General features: G+C 37.7%; 1 protein-coding gene across 1 annotated transcript in view; it reads left to right on the top strand.

Annotated features, from left to right (window-relative positions):
* Positions 1-16,749, top strand: part of LOC107569796 (DNA-binding protein SATB1-like) — a 29,714-nt gene that overhangs the window by 2,976 nt on the left and 9,989 nt on the right. The window contains exons 3-7 of the mRNA XM_016255951.1: positions 2,120-2,296; positions 3,963-4,089; positions 5,374-5,497; positions 13,562-13,673; positions 14,543-14,620. Coding sequence (XP_016111437.1) covers positions 2,120-2,296; positions 3,963-4,089; positions 5,374-5,497; positions 13,562-13,673; positions 14,543-14,620 — 618 coding nt within the window. The remainder of the gene's footprint in view (positions 1-2,119; positions 2,297-3,962; positions 4,090-5,373; positions 5,498-13,561; positions 13,674-14,542; positions 14,621-16,749) is intronic.

Genomic DNA, 16,749 nt, shown 5'->3' with positions numbered 1-16,749 from the left:
TGTATATATATATATATACTGTATATCTGATATAAGATATATATCCGCAGTGTACAATTAAAGGGAAAAAGCTTTAGCTACAACAACTAGCGTCAGTTGTTCATGTTCACCTACCGCATTCTATAGCTCTCTGGGTAACCGTTATTATTATTATTTATGGGAAAAAGTGAACTTTTGCCGAGTGCTTGCTGAACTTTGGAAGCTACTGTATTCATTGTTTCAGCTGAATAATATTTACCATGGGCTTTTCTCAGCTCTCTGGGAACAAAGCGTGTATTGATCCCGAAATGAACCGACACAGCAGTCTTTATTGTTAGATCTTTATCTATTAAAAATGGAAAAGCTTCGATTCAGCACATTCCCTGGCATCTGCTTATGATTACCGTATTTATTGATTGTTTTCCAGAAAACGGTCGCATTCTTAGGAAACTGCGACCGTGAGGAGCAGAAATATGATTTGTTACGATTGCCCCGGATAGACGGCGTTGATATTTCCCCCAGCCTGTATTAAACCCTGTAAAAATAAAGATCCTGGGTCCAAGAGATCATGAAGTTCCTGAAATTTCATCACCGCAGTGTTGCAGCTGGCTGGTATTATGTGATATTTGCACAGTAAACCCGAACACATGACAGCTTTGGATGGAGATTCTTCGTTTTTTTTCTTTTTTCTTTCCCTGATAGCGGCACGCTGTTTACACAGACTCGTAAACCTCAAGGCTATACAGTGCATTGGGAGCCACTGCACAGCATCATGGGAAGGGTACTGGGATCTGCCTGAAGAAGTATTCTAATGTGATTTGAGCACCTTAACAATAAATAAAGCGCTAAAGCCGCGATGAGCTCTAACCTTTTAGTGTGCTAACACGTTTAAATAGCAGAGCTGTTTCGTTGACGTCGTCTCCGCTTGTTCTGTGTTCTGATCTAATTATGTATGTTACAATGCTGCTTTATTGTAACACGTTACAGTGGATGATAGACAATTGATAACACAGCCTTGCATAAAAAAATGATTTGCTGAAAAAATACCTAATTTGATTAATAAAAACTTTTTTTAAAGATTTTTTTTTTCACAAAATAAGTCAAATGCCAAGTTTTGTTTTAATGACAAAATGTAGCATTTAAAATTTATAATTTAGCTTACAATTAGCAAGCGAGTTAAAAATATGCTCAAATACTCAATTTAATGTCAAAGCACTTATTGCACTTATAAAGCACTTATTAGTACATTACTTTGTTACTGTAAATTTTTTATTTTATATTTTACCTTTATTCAGGGTATCAAGGATGCCTTAAATTGATTAAAAGTGACAGTAAATAAATGTATAATGTTACAAAGGATTCTATTTCAAATAAATTCCATTTAGAAATAGTAAAATTTAGAGTTTCAGTTCTACTGACAGAAGCTTCGAAAAGTATCATTCAACTTCAAATCTGCAAATGAGTGAAAAATATTTTCAAATACTCAGAGAACATCAATACGTTTATGAATAAACAAGCTTTTCACAAAATCTGTCATCTTCTGTTGCTGTTTGGATGTAGTAAAACACCCATAGATGCAGTAGAACTGTCTCATGTTTGCATTTTCATCTGTCCCTGGTCATAATTCTAACCTTGAAAACAGGATTAGGCATAAAACAATGTAATATGTTTAAAAATGGCTGATAATGGAACAAATAGTTGTAAATTATCTCAGAGGAAAACAGGAATCATGTTTTTGTAGTGACTTTTCTGCTGATTAAGGGACAAAACAAGACTTCTTCACCCTACAAATGCTTGTCAAAAGCAAAAATCCTATAATTCTGTAAAAAAAATATGATGTGATTCCTATTTTTGGAACCAGCGTGGTGTTATTGGAGGTTGCATGCAAAGGCAAATGTCATTATTATTCCTATTGCCTATGCTTAGGATTCAAGGTTTTTTTAAATTGTCACCCTAGCAACCACATAGCAACGTGCTATCATTAAAAACAACTTTATTTTTCGCTCAAGTATTCTTTGCATTTGTATGAATATGCAACAAAAATAACACTTGTTCAAAGTCTGTGGCATTTTAGCATCTCCCTGTTGTGTTGCATGCTCTCTATGCAGCGGTGTAAAGCTTGCTCTCTTGTTTCTGCTAGGTAACATGCTGCCAGTGTTTTGTGTGGTGGAGCACTACGAGAGCCCCATCGAGTTTGACAGCAAAGAGGAACATGCTGAGTTCGTTCTGGTCAGGAAGGACATGCTCTTCAACCAGCTAATCGAGATGGCCTTGCTCTCCCTGGGCTACTCGCACAGTTCGGCTGCACAGGCTAAAGGTACGGCGTGTTTTTATCATCCTAAACATGGCATACAGACACATGGTGCACGGCGATACCTGTTCATCCAGAATGTGTGTTGTTTTGTTTTTTTTGCCGTTAGATCAGAATCATGAGTCATAAAATGCCGGGCAGATGCTCGGATATTTTTGGAGGCTAAACAGAGATATTTTTGGAGTGATTTGTTGGCTGTGTTCTGGTGCATGCATGCTTCTGCTCGGGCTGACCTGATGCTGAGGTCAGGGGGGTTGTGGGTAGAGGCAGGAACACACAGGTGCACTTCCTGCTCTCTGTAATCACACTTTTCTCAATGGGAACGAGTGTGGAGGTGGGCCTGCGGTTTCTAATTGCTCGCTTTATGGAGTTGGGGGCTATTTTAAGAGCCGTAGCCTTCAGCCTGTAATTTATTGCCTGCTGTCCATCATCATTTCTTTTTTTCTTTGGATCTTCTGGATCTTATTTTTTCCGTTACCCATTTAGTGCCAGTCGACAGACAACATCATATGGTCGAGCAATATATATCTTTTTTAAAGAATGCTGTTTTGCAACCTTGTATAAAAAATACCATGGTGTTAGCATAAAAATAAACTTTAGAAGGACCATGACTGTGTTTTGAAACCAACAAGTCAACATACAAGTTTCATACAAATAGAGCTATTCTCAAAAGACTCAACAAATTGATTTCAGTAGAGTTTGTCATTATAATGTGTGATTAAGTTCGTGTGATATTCATAAATCAGTACTGCTGAAATGTTGAGAAATGAATACCGTTATTTAGCAAGGATGCATTAAGCTGATGAAAAGCGACAGTAAAGACATGTATAATCAATGTTACAAAAGATTACTAGTTCAAATAAATGCTGTTCTTTTAAAATTCCTAGTCATCACTCCTGACAAAAAGTATCAGTTTCAACAAGAATATGAAGCAGGACAACTGTATTCAACACTGAATATAATATGAAATATTTCTCGAGCTGCAAATTAGCATATTATAATGATTTCTGAAAGATCATGTGACTCTAAAGACTGGAGAAATGATGCTGAAAATTCAGTATTGTGTCACAGGAATAAATTACATTTGAAAACATATTCACACAGAAAACGGTTATTTTAAATCATAATAATATTTCACAATATTACTGATTTTACTGTAATTTTGATCAAATAAATGCAGTCTTGGTGAGCTTAAGAAACTTATTTCAAACACATTAAAAAACGACAGTATTTTATATTAAAAAAGTATGCACAAATATTAGTTAAAATTGTCAATCTTAATTATATTTTGGCCTTAACTGTATTTATAACCAACATTTCTCTCATTTCACTTGCCATCTTGGATACTCTTTTTTTAATTAACCCTGTCGCAATGCATTATGAGATTCATGTGTTGCTGCCTGCAAAAGGAGATTGCTATAAATGTAGGCAGTTCACTAGATTTTGAGCGAAAACTCAAAACGAACAGCACTGTGATGGTAATTCCATGGTATTCTTTGAAGTATGCTACTATACAAATTACTATTTAGAAGCATGGTGCAAGAATATGGTTATCAAATAGTGCTTATAAAAGTATTTTTTTGTGAAGAGCTAATAGAAATGTGCAGTCCTTCATTAGCGTGTGCTGTCGTGTGAGTGTCTGACTGTGGTAAATGGTGTCGCCTCACCACAGGTCTGATTCAGGTGGGCAAGTGGAACCCCGTGCCTCTTTCCTACGTGACGGATGCACCCGACGCCACAGTGGCGGACATGTTACAGGATGTGTACCATGTGGTCACGCTGAAAATCCAGCTACACAGGTCAGTGTTTCCCATGTACTGTAGCCACACTGCCGCCACATACAGTGCTGTTTTTCCCACAAGCCACTGCTGTGGGCACACACAGACACACCTCTTCCTTTTTCTGTAGACATCCATGTACATCTGTCTGTCTCTGTGTTGTCTCCAGAGGCTGTGTGGCTGTGTGGTTGTCTCACACGGATCCAGTCTCTCCTTTTCTTTGTGTGTGTGTGTGTGTGTGTGTCTATGTGCAAACATGGACGTGTTAATTGCACATTACAGCAGTACTACCGCTCATCCAATTACTCCAGTGTTTTAAAGAACTACGAAACCATCAATATTTAATTATTAATCCGGGAAGCCTTTTTTATAACATAAATTCAAGACTAAGAATGTCATTTTTACTTCCAGCATCAGCTTCTTTTACCATAAAAAGCCATTTATTTACATTGAAGTATGAATCATACAATAAAAAATGTGATTTCAATATTTCCTATTTTTGTTTTGCATATTTTTATATTTATATTCATATTTTTAGTCAGTGTTACCAAACAGGTTTCCCTGTCTGCCATTGGTCAGTCAAACAGATATTCGCTCATTCATCTAGTTAGTCAAATCTGTTTGTCTGATTGATTTTGCAGTTCTGTTTTGTCACACTAGTGGCACAGAAATGACGCCCTTAGCTTTAATTTTCATAGCATGCTGGCGTTGAACATCTCTGAATGTTGTTTTTTTTTTTTTGCATGGAGTGTTGCGCTATTTTCTTGGCAGCTTGCCGTTTATTGCGTCCTATTGAACAAGCGTTCATTAATGACACCCTGAATGCAGCTGTGTTTTCTCCGTTGATTTGATGGTGGATTTTTTTCCCCCAACACATGCATAAATGTTCTAAATACTGGATTTTTTTTTCTTTTAAATAAAGTATTTAGATGATAGTGGATGCTGGTCCTTTTGAATGCATCTAGCATCGAAATCTAGATGGAAACACCTTAAATTGTTTTAGCAAGCACATCAAGGCAGGAAGGTAGAAGTAACGTGAAATAATAGTCGCCACATGCAGCTGATGTATAATTCATGCATCAATACAGCAGATGTGTTGTATAAAGTAATTAACTAATCAGAACAATCAGGAGAGAGAGAGAGAGAGAGACTCCAGATGCATCTGCTTCATGCGCCAAATGAAATCTGTCTGTCTTAGAGGGACGCTTGCAGCAGGAAAGCAAAGCCCAGTGCTCACCATCATCTCTCTCTCTCTCTCTTTTGTTTCCCTTTTCCATCTCTCACTTGTTCTATCCCTTCCTGCAGTTGTCCTAAACTGGAAGACCTTCCTCCAGAGCAGTGGACCCACTCTACAGTAAGAAATGCGCTCAAGGAGTTACTCAAAGACATGAACCAGAGCTCTCTGGCAAAAGAATGTCCCTTATCACAGGTGCTGGAGCCTTCCACGTCTAGTTGCCAAGATTGCAAGTGTCCCTTTTCAAATGCCCAGAGTTTGATAAAGTGGAAATGGACAGAATTGCCATAGAAATCCAAATCAATAGCCATTGTCATCCCCGTAGATTAATGCACTTTATTTTGATGCTGTTGCAGCAGTGCTACCCATTGTGAATGCGAGTATTGTTGGGTAAACAATGGGCCAACCACAATGATCTTGATAATGCATTACAAGCTGTGAACTGTTATGGGTGAATCTCACGAAACCTGTCAACATGTCGTGTTTTAACCTTAGAATCTGTGGAAAGAATTATGGTTGCTTATGCAAAAATTATTTTTACTGTATATTTATGTCAGTTGCAGCTCATGTTCTTATTACCATAATGCAAAAAAACTAAAATTATTTATTTGAAATATTTATTTAAAAATAAAAATTAAGTTTTTAAATCAAATATTTAAAATGTATTTATACATCATGGTAGTCTTTAACACTTTTGATTTAAAAAATTAAAAATAAACATATAACATCCAGACTGTTACTGTAATGAGAATTTGAGGGGGAAAACAGCTTTATTGTGGTGAAAATAATGCAAACATTTTTTTATAACATTTAATATTAAAGTAATACATTTTAGTATTCAAATAAATAAAGTATTCATACAGCATGATAGTGTTGTTTTGGAGTCTTTATACTGATTTTTTTAATTTAATTATGCTGATTTTAAAAAGTGCAATAAAAGTGAGATGTAAAACATCCAGAATATTAGCGTAATGAGAATTAGAGGGGGGAAATCTGCTTAAAAAAATGATTGGTCCTAAAAATAGGCTTAATTTTTATGTAAATTAACTATTTATTTTAAAACTAAAAGATTATTTTTAAATAAAGTATTTATACAGCATGATAGTACTAGTTTTGAGACTTCATGCCGTATTTTTTAATTTATGCCGATTTAAAAAGCGTTATATATATATAAAAAAATAATAAAATACTGTATTACTGTAATAAAAATCTCACCAGAATTACCTTTGAGAATAATCAGGAAGAAAGTGAAGCATGAAACATCCAGACTATTACATCAATGAAAATTTGATGGAGGAAATCTGCTTAATAGTATTGAAAAAAATGCATAAAAATGGAATTGTCCTAAAAATGGGCTTAATTATAATTTTTTTATTTAATATAATTTCTCTCTACGATTTATCCCTCTCGATTTTGCTGTGAAATGTGACCTGGGCATGTTTCCATGAGATTCACCCTTAAAACCACAATGTATTTCAAGGAAAGGCTGGTGCGATCGCAGTCTACTTCGTCTCAGGGAAGCCCGTTCTTTTCCTGCAGGTGTGTGCGTGTGTGGTGATGTAAAGAGTCCCAGGGTGCTGTTCAGGCAGCGCAGGGGCTGGGCCGCTCCACATCTCTCTAATCACTCTGTTTACAGTCCATATGTGAGCTATTCCCACTGAGCAGCGGCCCGGTACTTACACTGAATTAGAGTCCGCTCACAGCTCGCTTGCTGTAGGCTGGGCGGCCCGCACGCGTGTGCTGCAATTTTCGGGGGAGGGGAGAGTTTTCTGCTTTTGTTGTTTCTGATTTCTCTTGCTGGCGTGAATGAGGAGTGTCTTTCACTAATTTTAGTCGTTACTTCTCCAGTTAGAACAGGCTGCCTCGTCTGTGTTAGGGTCGTCTTTGATGGGTAACCTAGTAGAGGTGACCTTTTTTTTTAGGTGAACAGTCTTGCTGTTGAACAGGAAGAGTTGGAGAGATCAGGCCGATTTAAGAACAAATGCCAACTTTGATAGGATTAGCGACGTCTTGATACTCCGAACGGTAATCCCTGCTCTTGAAAAGGTTAATGAATGGAGAATTAGGCCAGAATGGATGGGGATTGTGAATGTAGTGCTTTTTTCCAAAGCTACGTTGCATGTTTAAGTTTATATGCTAACAGGAGCCGTTCATTCTAGTGTAGTTGGTGAACTTTGTGTATGAGTAGTTGGCTAGTCATTCTTAAAGGAAGCCTTATGTAATTATGTTGATTAGATGGACTGTCATTCACCAACCAGTTACCAGACATTTTTCTTAGTAAAACTAGCAAGTCGGACAGACTTCAACTGAATCAGGCGTCTTGATATGTTTTTCAAAGTTGAAGTAGTTTTCATTTGACTTTAACGCAACACTCATTGTGCGAGAAGCTGAGAAAACGTCCAAATGGCCAAAGGAAAAAAAACAACAACCAAATGCACTGATGTTATGCATGCATGTGCTTTCCCATGACTATAGTTTTTCTAGTTATTATTGTGTTATTACTGGGGAAAAAAAAAAAAGTGAGCTCTGGAAAGGCACTATTCAAGTTAAACATTTTAATGTAAATTTTGTTATGATATTTAGCAGTACTCATAATATTTATGATAATATTACATAACATGCATAATATGAAGAGTTGGAGAGATCAGTCCGATTTAAGAACAAATGCCAACTTTGATAGGATTAGCGACGTCTTGATACTCCGAACGGTAATCCCTGCTCTTGAAAAGGTTAATGAATGGAGAATTAGGCCAGAATGGATGGGGATTGTGAATGTAGTGCTTTTTTCCAAAGCTACGTTGCATGTTTAAGTTTATATGCTAACAGGAGCTGTTCATTCTAGTGTAGTTGGTGAACTTTGTGTATGAGTAGTTGGCTAGTCATTCTTAAAGGAAGCCTTATGTAATTATGTTGATTAGATGGACTGTCATTCACCAACCAGCTACCAGACATTTTTCTTAGTAAAACTAGCAAGTCGGACAGACTTCAACTGAATCAGGCGTCTTGATATGTTTTTCAAAGTTGAAGTAGTTTTCATTTGACTTTAACGCAACACTCATTGTGCGAGAAGCTGAGAAAACGGCCAAATGGCCAAAGGAAAAAAAACAACAACCAAATGCACTGATGTTATGCATGCATGTGCTTTCCCATGACTATAGTTTTTCTAGTTATTATTGTGTTATTACTGGGAGAAAAAAAAAAGTGAGCTCTGGAAAGGCACTATTCAAGTTAAACATTTTAATTTAAATTTTGTTATGATATTTAGCAGTACTCATAATATTTATGATAATATTACATAACATGCATAATATTATTATATTATAATATAATAAAATTAAGCATGTTATGTAATATTATCATAAATATTATGAGTACTGCTAAATATCATAACAAAATTTAAATTAAAATGTTTAACTTGAATAGTGCCTTTCCAGAGCTCACTTTTTTATATATATAATAGTTTTATTTTATTTAGCAAATTAAACACACTAAAACTTTCTCAGGAAGTTAACATGCCAAATGCTTTTAATTATTTATTTATTTACCTTTTTTAAAAAATTTAATCCATCCCCTCTTAAGTGCCATGCTATACAAATTAAATATCTATTTTAATTTTATACAAAAAAAGTTTTTTAGCAGCATCATGGATAAATACTAGAATGTGTACCCACTACATTCTTAGCCAGTTTTATAAAAACGAAACATTTTAATATTATAATATATTATTAATGTATATTAGTGACAGCATGGTTAAATTGAGCAACCTAGAAAGTGCCCTTATTAAGTGCTGTGCTATACAAATTAAACATATATATATATATATGAAATAATGAAATGATAAAAATTTTAGCAAACCCACCAGTTGACCTCAATAATTGACCAGCTGACCCATTCCTAGTTCTTGGATATTGTTTTTAGCAGAATATAATTCGCCTGCCGTCAGACCATTTTTTTGTGCAATTCTAGAGAAAGGAGAAAAGTAAATTGCTTGTCCAGGTTTGTGCGGGGCCCCTCCCGCTTATCAGCCATCTTTCAGCACATGTATGTTTCCCTATGATCAATCTTAACCCCTGTGTCCCCTCAGACGACCGCAACAATAGAGCTCCCCACTCACCCCGTGGCCCTGAAAGAGCAGCTGTGTAGTTGCATAGCTGCAAATAGCCGTCAAATGCCATCTTTGCTCGGGTTTTGACATGGGCTTTTCCCCCTTTCTCATGCAATGGATGAAAAAGAAGCTGTAATTAAGACGTTTTTAAAGAAAAAAATAAAAAGGAGGGGGAATTAACCCACCTCTCCAGCATAGTGCGAACAGTCCCTCCGCAGGGAGACTAAAAGATGGCACGTAAGAAGGAAGTACAAACAGTGAGCGCCTGGCTAGATACGGAGCGTTTTCATGAGACTCTCCCGTGACGGAAAGCCAAATAGATGGTTCAGGTCGATAATGGCATGACAGACTTCCTGGGCGCACCGATAAGCCTCACAATGGTTATCTTTTAAAGAGGCTTGTCCCATTACCTGTTGATGGCTCCTGGCGTTCGGTACGCTGAGGTGTTTATCCACGCGGTGGATGGGTCTCGGGAGTTTGAGACGAGTGATTAATGAACGGAGCTTTTCTCAACATCTGTGTCAACTGTACCCACTATGAGCGTCTGACTTGCATCAGATCTCAAACAGATCTTTGATGACTCATGAAATCTCGGTAATTTCATTTCTCTTCTGTTGTTAGTTGATGGTTTTGTTTGTAAGCTCCCTTCCATCCTGGCTGTTGTTTGAGATCAGCGATAAAAGAAGCCGTGACATTTTAAAACGCCAGTTGGCCTTCAGATGTGCGGTTTGAACCTGGCCTCCTATCAGCATGGCACTGTGGTTTCATATTCCGCCCTTGCTTTTGGAGAGGGTCTTCTGCTCGTCTTGGATGCCGTTATACACTTTTCATTTCTACGGCAGCACAAGCTTTGGCAGTAAAGGTTAATAGTCCTTCTCAAGCGTATACAGAGATGTGTACTTTGGTGAGTGGTTAACCCTCGTCTGGCTGGTCCTGCTGAACTGTGCACCTGTTCGTCGTGGAAAAAGGTTGCAAAAGAATTGTTGTGCCTGATGCTGTTGGAGGACCTTTTAAAAAATCCATGTAGTGCCCTAGTTCTCCTAAAGTATTATATGGAACTTAAAAAGGCTCAGTTTTCATCAAGTTGTTTACCATAGAAGATTTAGTGATGTCAAAGGTGAACAATTTAAAGGGGTCATTTGATGCGATTTCAATTTTTCCTTTCTCTTTGGAGTGTTGCAAGCTCTTGGTGCATAAAGAAGATCTGTACAGTTGCAAAGACTAAAGTCTCAAATCCAAAGAGATATTCTTTATAAAAGTTAAGAGTCAACCACGCCTACCTAAAATGGCTCGTTCTAACACGCCCCCACATATCTACGTCACGATGTGGGAAGATTTGCATAACGCCGCCCAAATGTTCACGCAAAGAAAGAAGACGTAACTTTTATTCTCGCTGTAGTATTGTTGTTGCCGCCGCCATGCTGTGAAGACGCAGTGTGTTTCGTTGTGAAAGCGAAACTACTTTGTTTGGCCTTCCAAAAGAGGACGATATCTGCTTCCTCATGCCTGGAGCTGATCCGTGCTGGTTGCTGAGGGAATACATCAACTTCGCGCTGTCGATCGCCGGATCGGCTTTCACCGTGGACGAAGCGGAGTCCAGCCCGGGGTCGTCACATGTGGTTGCCGCAAGCCAGCCGGACACTCCTTCGTCAATTCCGCCGGCCGTGCCGTTCTCAAGCCCGCCCGCATACTCTAGGCCTCCGGCCTCCGCTCACTCAAGGCCATGGTGTGTGATGCTGTTTCGTTGTGAAAGTGAAACTACTTTGTTTGGCCTGCCAAAAGAGGACACGACTAGAAATCATAAGTACGTTTTTTATATTCAAAGAATTTGCCACTGATGATTCAAATGCAAGTTTTTTTGGGCAGTGTAGAGTAGGGCTTGTTGTTAGTCATTTCTCAGATCACAAAACTCAACACGTAAAAAGACAGTATAAGTCATTATAATCCGTAATTATGTCCCCACTGGATGCAACAAATGCCTCGTTTATAATGGGTTTTAATGTTTTTGTCTCGTCGCTTCGGCCGGACAGGGCATCACAGTATGGTAAGGGCCGTAACATTTCCGTCACACGCTTGAGGTATTCGGCCAATCACAACGCACTGGATAGCTGGCCAATCAGAGCACACCTCGCTTTTCAGAACGATGAGCTTTGTAAAAATCGACGCGTTTCAGAAAGGCGGGGCATAGAGGAGAAACAATAATGTACAGTATGTGGAAAATAATGTGTTTTTTGAACCTTAAACCGCATAAACACATTTCATTACACCAAATACACAAAATAATGTTCTTTTTAGCAACATCATATGACTCCTTTAAATGTCCACATGTCATTTAAGAACAATTTAGAATTCCATATGATGTCATAGAAGAGCATTTTGAAATTCCTTATGATGTCATAGGAGAACTTTTTCAATCTCCATATGAACAGTTTAAATTTCCACATTATGCAATAAGCAAATGTTCCATATGATGTCATAGAAGAGCATTTTTAGATGTATTTCTGAATGATGCCACAGAGAACATTAGGTTCCATATCATGGAAGAACAATTTAAATATATATCATGGAAGAACAATTTAAAATTCAATTCCATATGATGCCATAGGAGAACATTTTAACATTTAAACTCCATATGAAATCACAGAAGAACTATTTAAATTTCCATGTCAGTAAGGACATTTACATGGTAAGAATAAGTTCCATATGATGTCGTGGAAGAGTCTTTTTTCCATATGAAATCATAGAACAATCTCCAAATTATTCCATAAGAAAATGATTTTCAGATCCATATGATATAGAAGAGCCTTTGTAGATTTCATGTGATTTCACAGGAGAACTTTAAACTCCATATGATATAACTGAACTATTTAAAATTTCATATAATACTATAAAATAAAAAAATTTTGTGATTCATATGATGTCATAGAAGAGCCTTTTAAAATTCAGTTTGATGTCATAGGATAACTCTTTTTTTTGTAACTCTGTATGTATGGGAGAACAGAAGAATCATGGAAGAACAGTTTAAATGTCCATATTATGTCATAGAGACCATTTTTAAGTTCTAGATGTCATAGAAAAGCTACTTTAAATGTATTGATTTCTTTTTTAAATACCATACTTCATATCATTGATGAACAATTAAAATCATGTTCTATATGATGTCATAAAAGAGCCTTTTTAAAGTCCATATATGATGTCATAAGAGAACGTTTTAAACTCCATATATCATAGAAGTCCATGTCATAGAGAACATATATGATTTGGAAGAAAAAACAGTTCATACACCAACCTATAATCCAACATCAAAAACAAATCTCCAAAGAAGCTTAGTCACATCAAGAACCCTTCAGAGGGAAAATGTTTCTTGATAAGAGATGCGTAACTGCTGCTGAGGAGCCTTCATGCTGAGAGCGCATCTCTAGGTCTTCAAGATGCATCGGAGCAATTGGAAACAGGAATGCTGAAGTTATCCATAAACTCAAACTCTATTGTAAGCTGCAAAGCCCCCCTCCTCCCCAGCTCCGAGTCCCCAAGTGCTCATGTTATAAAAATGATAAAACTGCCCTACCTGTAATTTAAAAACAGATGGTTTCATCTTTTGAATATTTATAACAATCAAAACAATTTCTGCGCTATGTAGCCCAGGGCTATTAAGGTGTTAAGTGTTGGGTTTAATGAAAAATAATCTCACCTTTTTTTTTTTTTTTTTGGAGTGGAATGTATTAAAATAGAAGAAGAAAAAAGCAGAGGAGATGAATAGGAAGCTTGCTGTTAGGGCAGCGAGGAGACGTGAACTCGTTGTGTGGTCTCAACATGCAACTCCGGCTGTGAAAACAGATTGCGAGTTGCATTCATATAGGGCAGAAATCCCCAAAGCATCATCTGCTTTGCTGTCTGCCTCACAGAGCCTCCTGGATGCTTCCGCTTTCATACTCTGTGGCATTTGTTAAAGGGACATGTATTTTTTTTAGATTATATTACTGCAGAAAAAAATTGTGCATGAATCGCATTGCATATGTTTTTTTGGATCAAGATATGACACTGTGATGCATATAATGCTGAGTTGTGCGTAGTACAGGATTTCTTGACAGACTTTGTTATTGTACTGTGAGTAAACATACATTTTTAAAAGCGCATACAATTTTGTCTTGCAGAGTATGATTTCTTCAATTGTTAACAGCACTTACTATGCAAATGTGTCTGCGGCGAAGTGTCAAGAATTCGGACGCTGGTATAAACATTTCAAGAAGACAAAAGACATGATAGGTAAGCAGAATGCTAAATGAAAATTAATTATAATCACATCTATCTAAAGAAAGAGATATGTCTGTCTGTCTGTCTGTCTATCCATCTATCTCTCTGTCTATATATGTCTATCTGTCTATGTCTTTGTCTACCTATATTTGCTTCACTGACTATCCATTTGACTATTTATCTGTCGAACGATCTGTCTGTCTCTGTCTATATATGTATATCTGTCTCGCTGTCTGTCTCTCTGTCTATGTCTTTGTCTACCTATATTTGCTTCACTGACTATTCATTTGACTATTTATCTCTCTGTTGATCGATCTGTCTGTCTCTATCTGTGCATTTTATGTCTGTGTATCTATTGACTATTTGTTTGCCTGTCTGTCTGTCTCTTTATATGTCTGTGTATATCTGCCTGACTGTCTATCTAGTCTTTTCCTTGTCTACTCATTTTTCATATGCCTCATTTGTTTATTCTTTAGATTCAGTTAAAATGCAAATCTAACAAAACCTGTCAAATATAGATCTATGTTTAAGACAAAAAGCCTTTTTGACTTAAATCCCGTCGTTGCCATGCAAATAATAATCAACAGCACTGTGATTTTTTTGCTTTTCAAGTGTTCAAACACGCACCTGTCAGTCAGTCAGTCAGGTTGTTATGCTGTAGCTCTTGACATCTGCCTCTTGTTTCCTGTTCACACGTTCACTTTTACCCCCACTAACACTCTCTCTTTCTCTCTCCACACCTGTGAATGCGTGATTGAGGTTGTTATGCTGTAGCTCTTGACATCTGCCTCTTGTTTCCTGTTCACACGTTCACCCCCACTAACACTCTCTCTTTCTCTCTCCACACCTGTGAATGCGTGATTATGTGTTCGTCTGTGCAGTCGTGCGCCAGCCTTCCCAGCTGGAGGGCTACCTGGGGACGTGTGTCCTCCATGACAGTCCACGTGCCACCACGTTAGGTAGGTCACATGACGCACCGCAACCCTCCCCACCTTATTATTCACGAGCGAATGTGCTCACATTCTGATGGCGGCGACACCGTAACTCTGTGTTTAAAAACTCACGGCAGGCCGAGAGCCGCGTGAGCAAGACGATTAGCGTCAGATGACGCAGTCTACCATGATAAAAACATACACACAATGTACAAACCCAACAAACTATTTGGTCTTTTGTTATGACACTAAATGTCTGCCAAGTCAAATCAAATTTGTTTGTATAGCACTTTTTACAATACACATTGTTCAAAGCAGCTTTACAGAAAATCATATTAATGTTTATAATATTTAAATGGCTTCATGCTTTATAGTCGCTTTAGCAGATTAGAACTGGGCGATAATATAGTTTACATTTTGGAATGATATAAGCAGTTGAGACTTATTTTGACATTTGACATACATCTGCTATTTTGATATATATGTATGTATGTGTCTATAAATATATAAATAAAGACAATCAAGCTTTTGAGATTTGCTATATAGTGATATAACTCTTTAAGTGACTGTACTGTATGTGTCCGGGTGTATAAACTTGCATATGTGTATTATATACACTTATTTTGCAATTGCAAATTGCCTTATTTTGAAAGGTTTCCTTTTTTTTTTCTTTCATTTTGTCCTAATCAAGCAAGTTTCTAGCTATAAGAAATATATCTGTCCACACTGACTGCAAAACAAGCTTTTCTAAAAATCACAGCCAATCAGAACATGTTTGATGTTTAATATAAAATTATGCGCAGCAGGATTTTAAGTCATTGAGATTATTATGGGCGGGGCTTGTAGCTGGGATGTTACGGGGCATCTACTTGTGTGGATTTGGCAGATGTACGAGATGTACCTGTACAAGTTTCCTCCTTCTGTTGAACACAAAAGAAAACATTCTGAAGAACGTTGGTAACCAAACAGTTGCTGGTAGCCATTGACTTCCATAGTATTTTTTTCCTACTATGGAAGTCAATGGCTACTAGTAACTGTTTGGTTACTAATATTATTCAAAATATCATCTTTTGTGCTCGACAGAAAAACACAACATGAGGGTGAGTAAATGATGATTTTTTTGAGTGAACTATCCCTTTTTAAGGCTGTTATATTCCTGTTTATTGCTGTGATGCTGTTTTGAAACAGTGTGTACTGTATGAAGCTCTACATAGATAAATTTGACTTGACTTTTATCCAAAGCGACTTATATTGCATTCAGGTTATACATTTAATCAGTTCATGCATTCCCTGGGAATCGAACCCATGACCTTGGCATTGCTTTATTGTCTAAACTGCAGGAATGCAAAGCTATGGCGTAGTTATGCCAAGGTTATGGGTTCCCAACTCCCAAAGAACGGTGTGAATGATACAGTGCATGTCTTGAATGCACTCCCTATTGTAACTGGTGCGCAGTGAGTTGCGTTTCGCAAGTGGTCAGCGAGAGGCCGGTCTCGCTAGAGATCTTGCAGAGTGTGGCGAGCCGTCTCTAGCGCAGCAGCGCTCCTATTGAAACGCAGCCGGGCTGGAGAGCGAGCGCTCGCCATGCCGTGGGGTTTTACCTCCCTCCCCTCAGCCCACATTCTCTCTTCCATTGTGCTCCTAATCCCAGCCTGCTTTGTGGCGAATTCCACAGGAGGGACTCCGGTTCTCTGTCTGTGTCGCTGCCGCTGCAAACGGGGCCCGCAAACGCTTTCTTCCAACCTTTTCAATTTGCATGGAAAAGCGTGTGCCCCCCAGCAGTTTTCAACACCAAAAAGACAACTGAGAGGCACACCGTAACATGAGGGGGATTATGGGAGAGCTTTGATTATTACCCAATTTTTTTTGTTTGTTTTTTTTCTTTCCCTCTCACTTTCTGCTGATATTGAAAAGAACAGCCGCGGCTTTGTGCTCGCTGTCAGTTAAGACACATGTTTGCGTCCTTGTGCTTATTGTGCATATCTCTGGAGAGTTTCCATGTGCTTAATCTGGTTTTTATCTTCTTGTTGAAATATTTATATTTTGATGATTTGCCATAATGCTTTTTTTGCACTCCATAAAATCTGTAAGATTGTGATGGAGTTGTACGGCGGGCATGATAGTAGGTGATGGGCATTGTATTTCTCATTTTTTTT

This window comes from Sinocyclocheilus grahami, unplaced genomic scaffold (genome assembly GCF_001515645.1).
Source record: "Sinocyclocheilus grahami isolate Dianchi unplaced genomic scaffold, SAMN03320097.WGS_v1.1 scaffold1382.1, whole genome shotgun sequence".
NCBI classification, from domain to species: Eukaryota; Metazoa; Chordata; class Actinopteri; order Cypriniformes; family Cyprinidae; genus Sinocyclocheilus; species Sinocyclocheilus grahami.
Note: the sequence above shows the minus strand (reverse complement) of the source record. Positions and strands in the feature narration are given on the sequence as shown.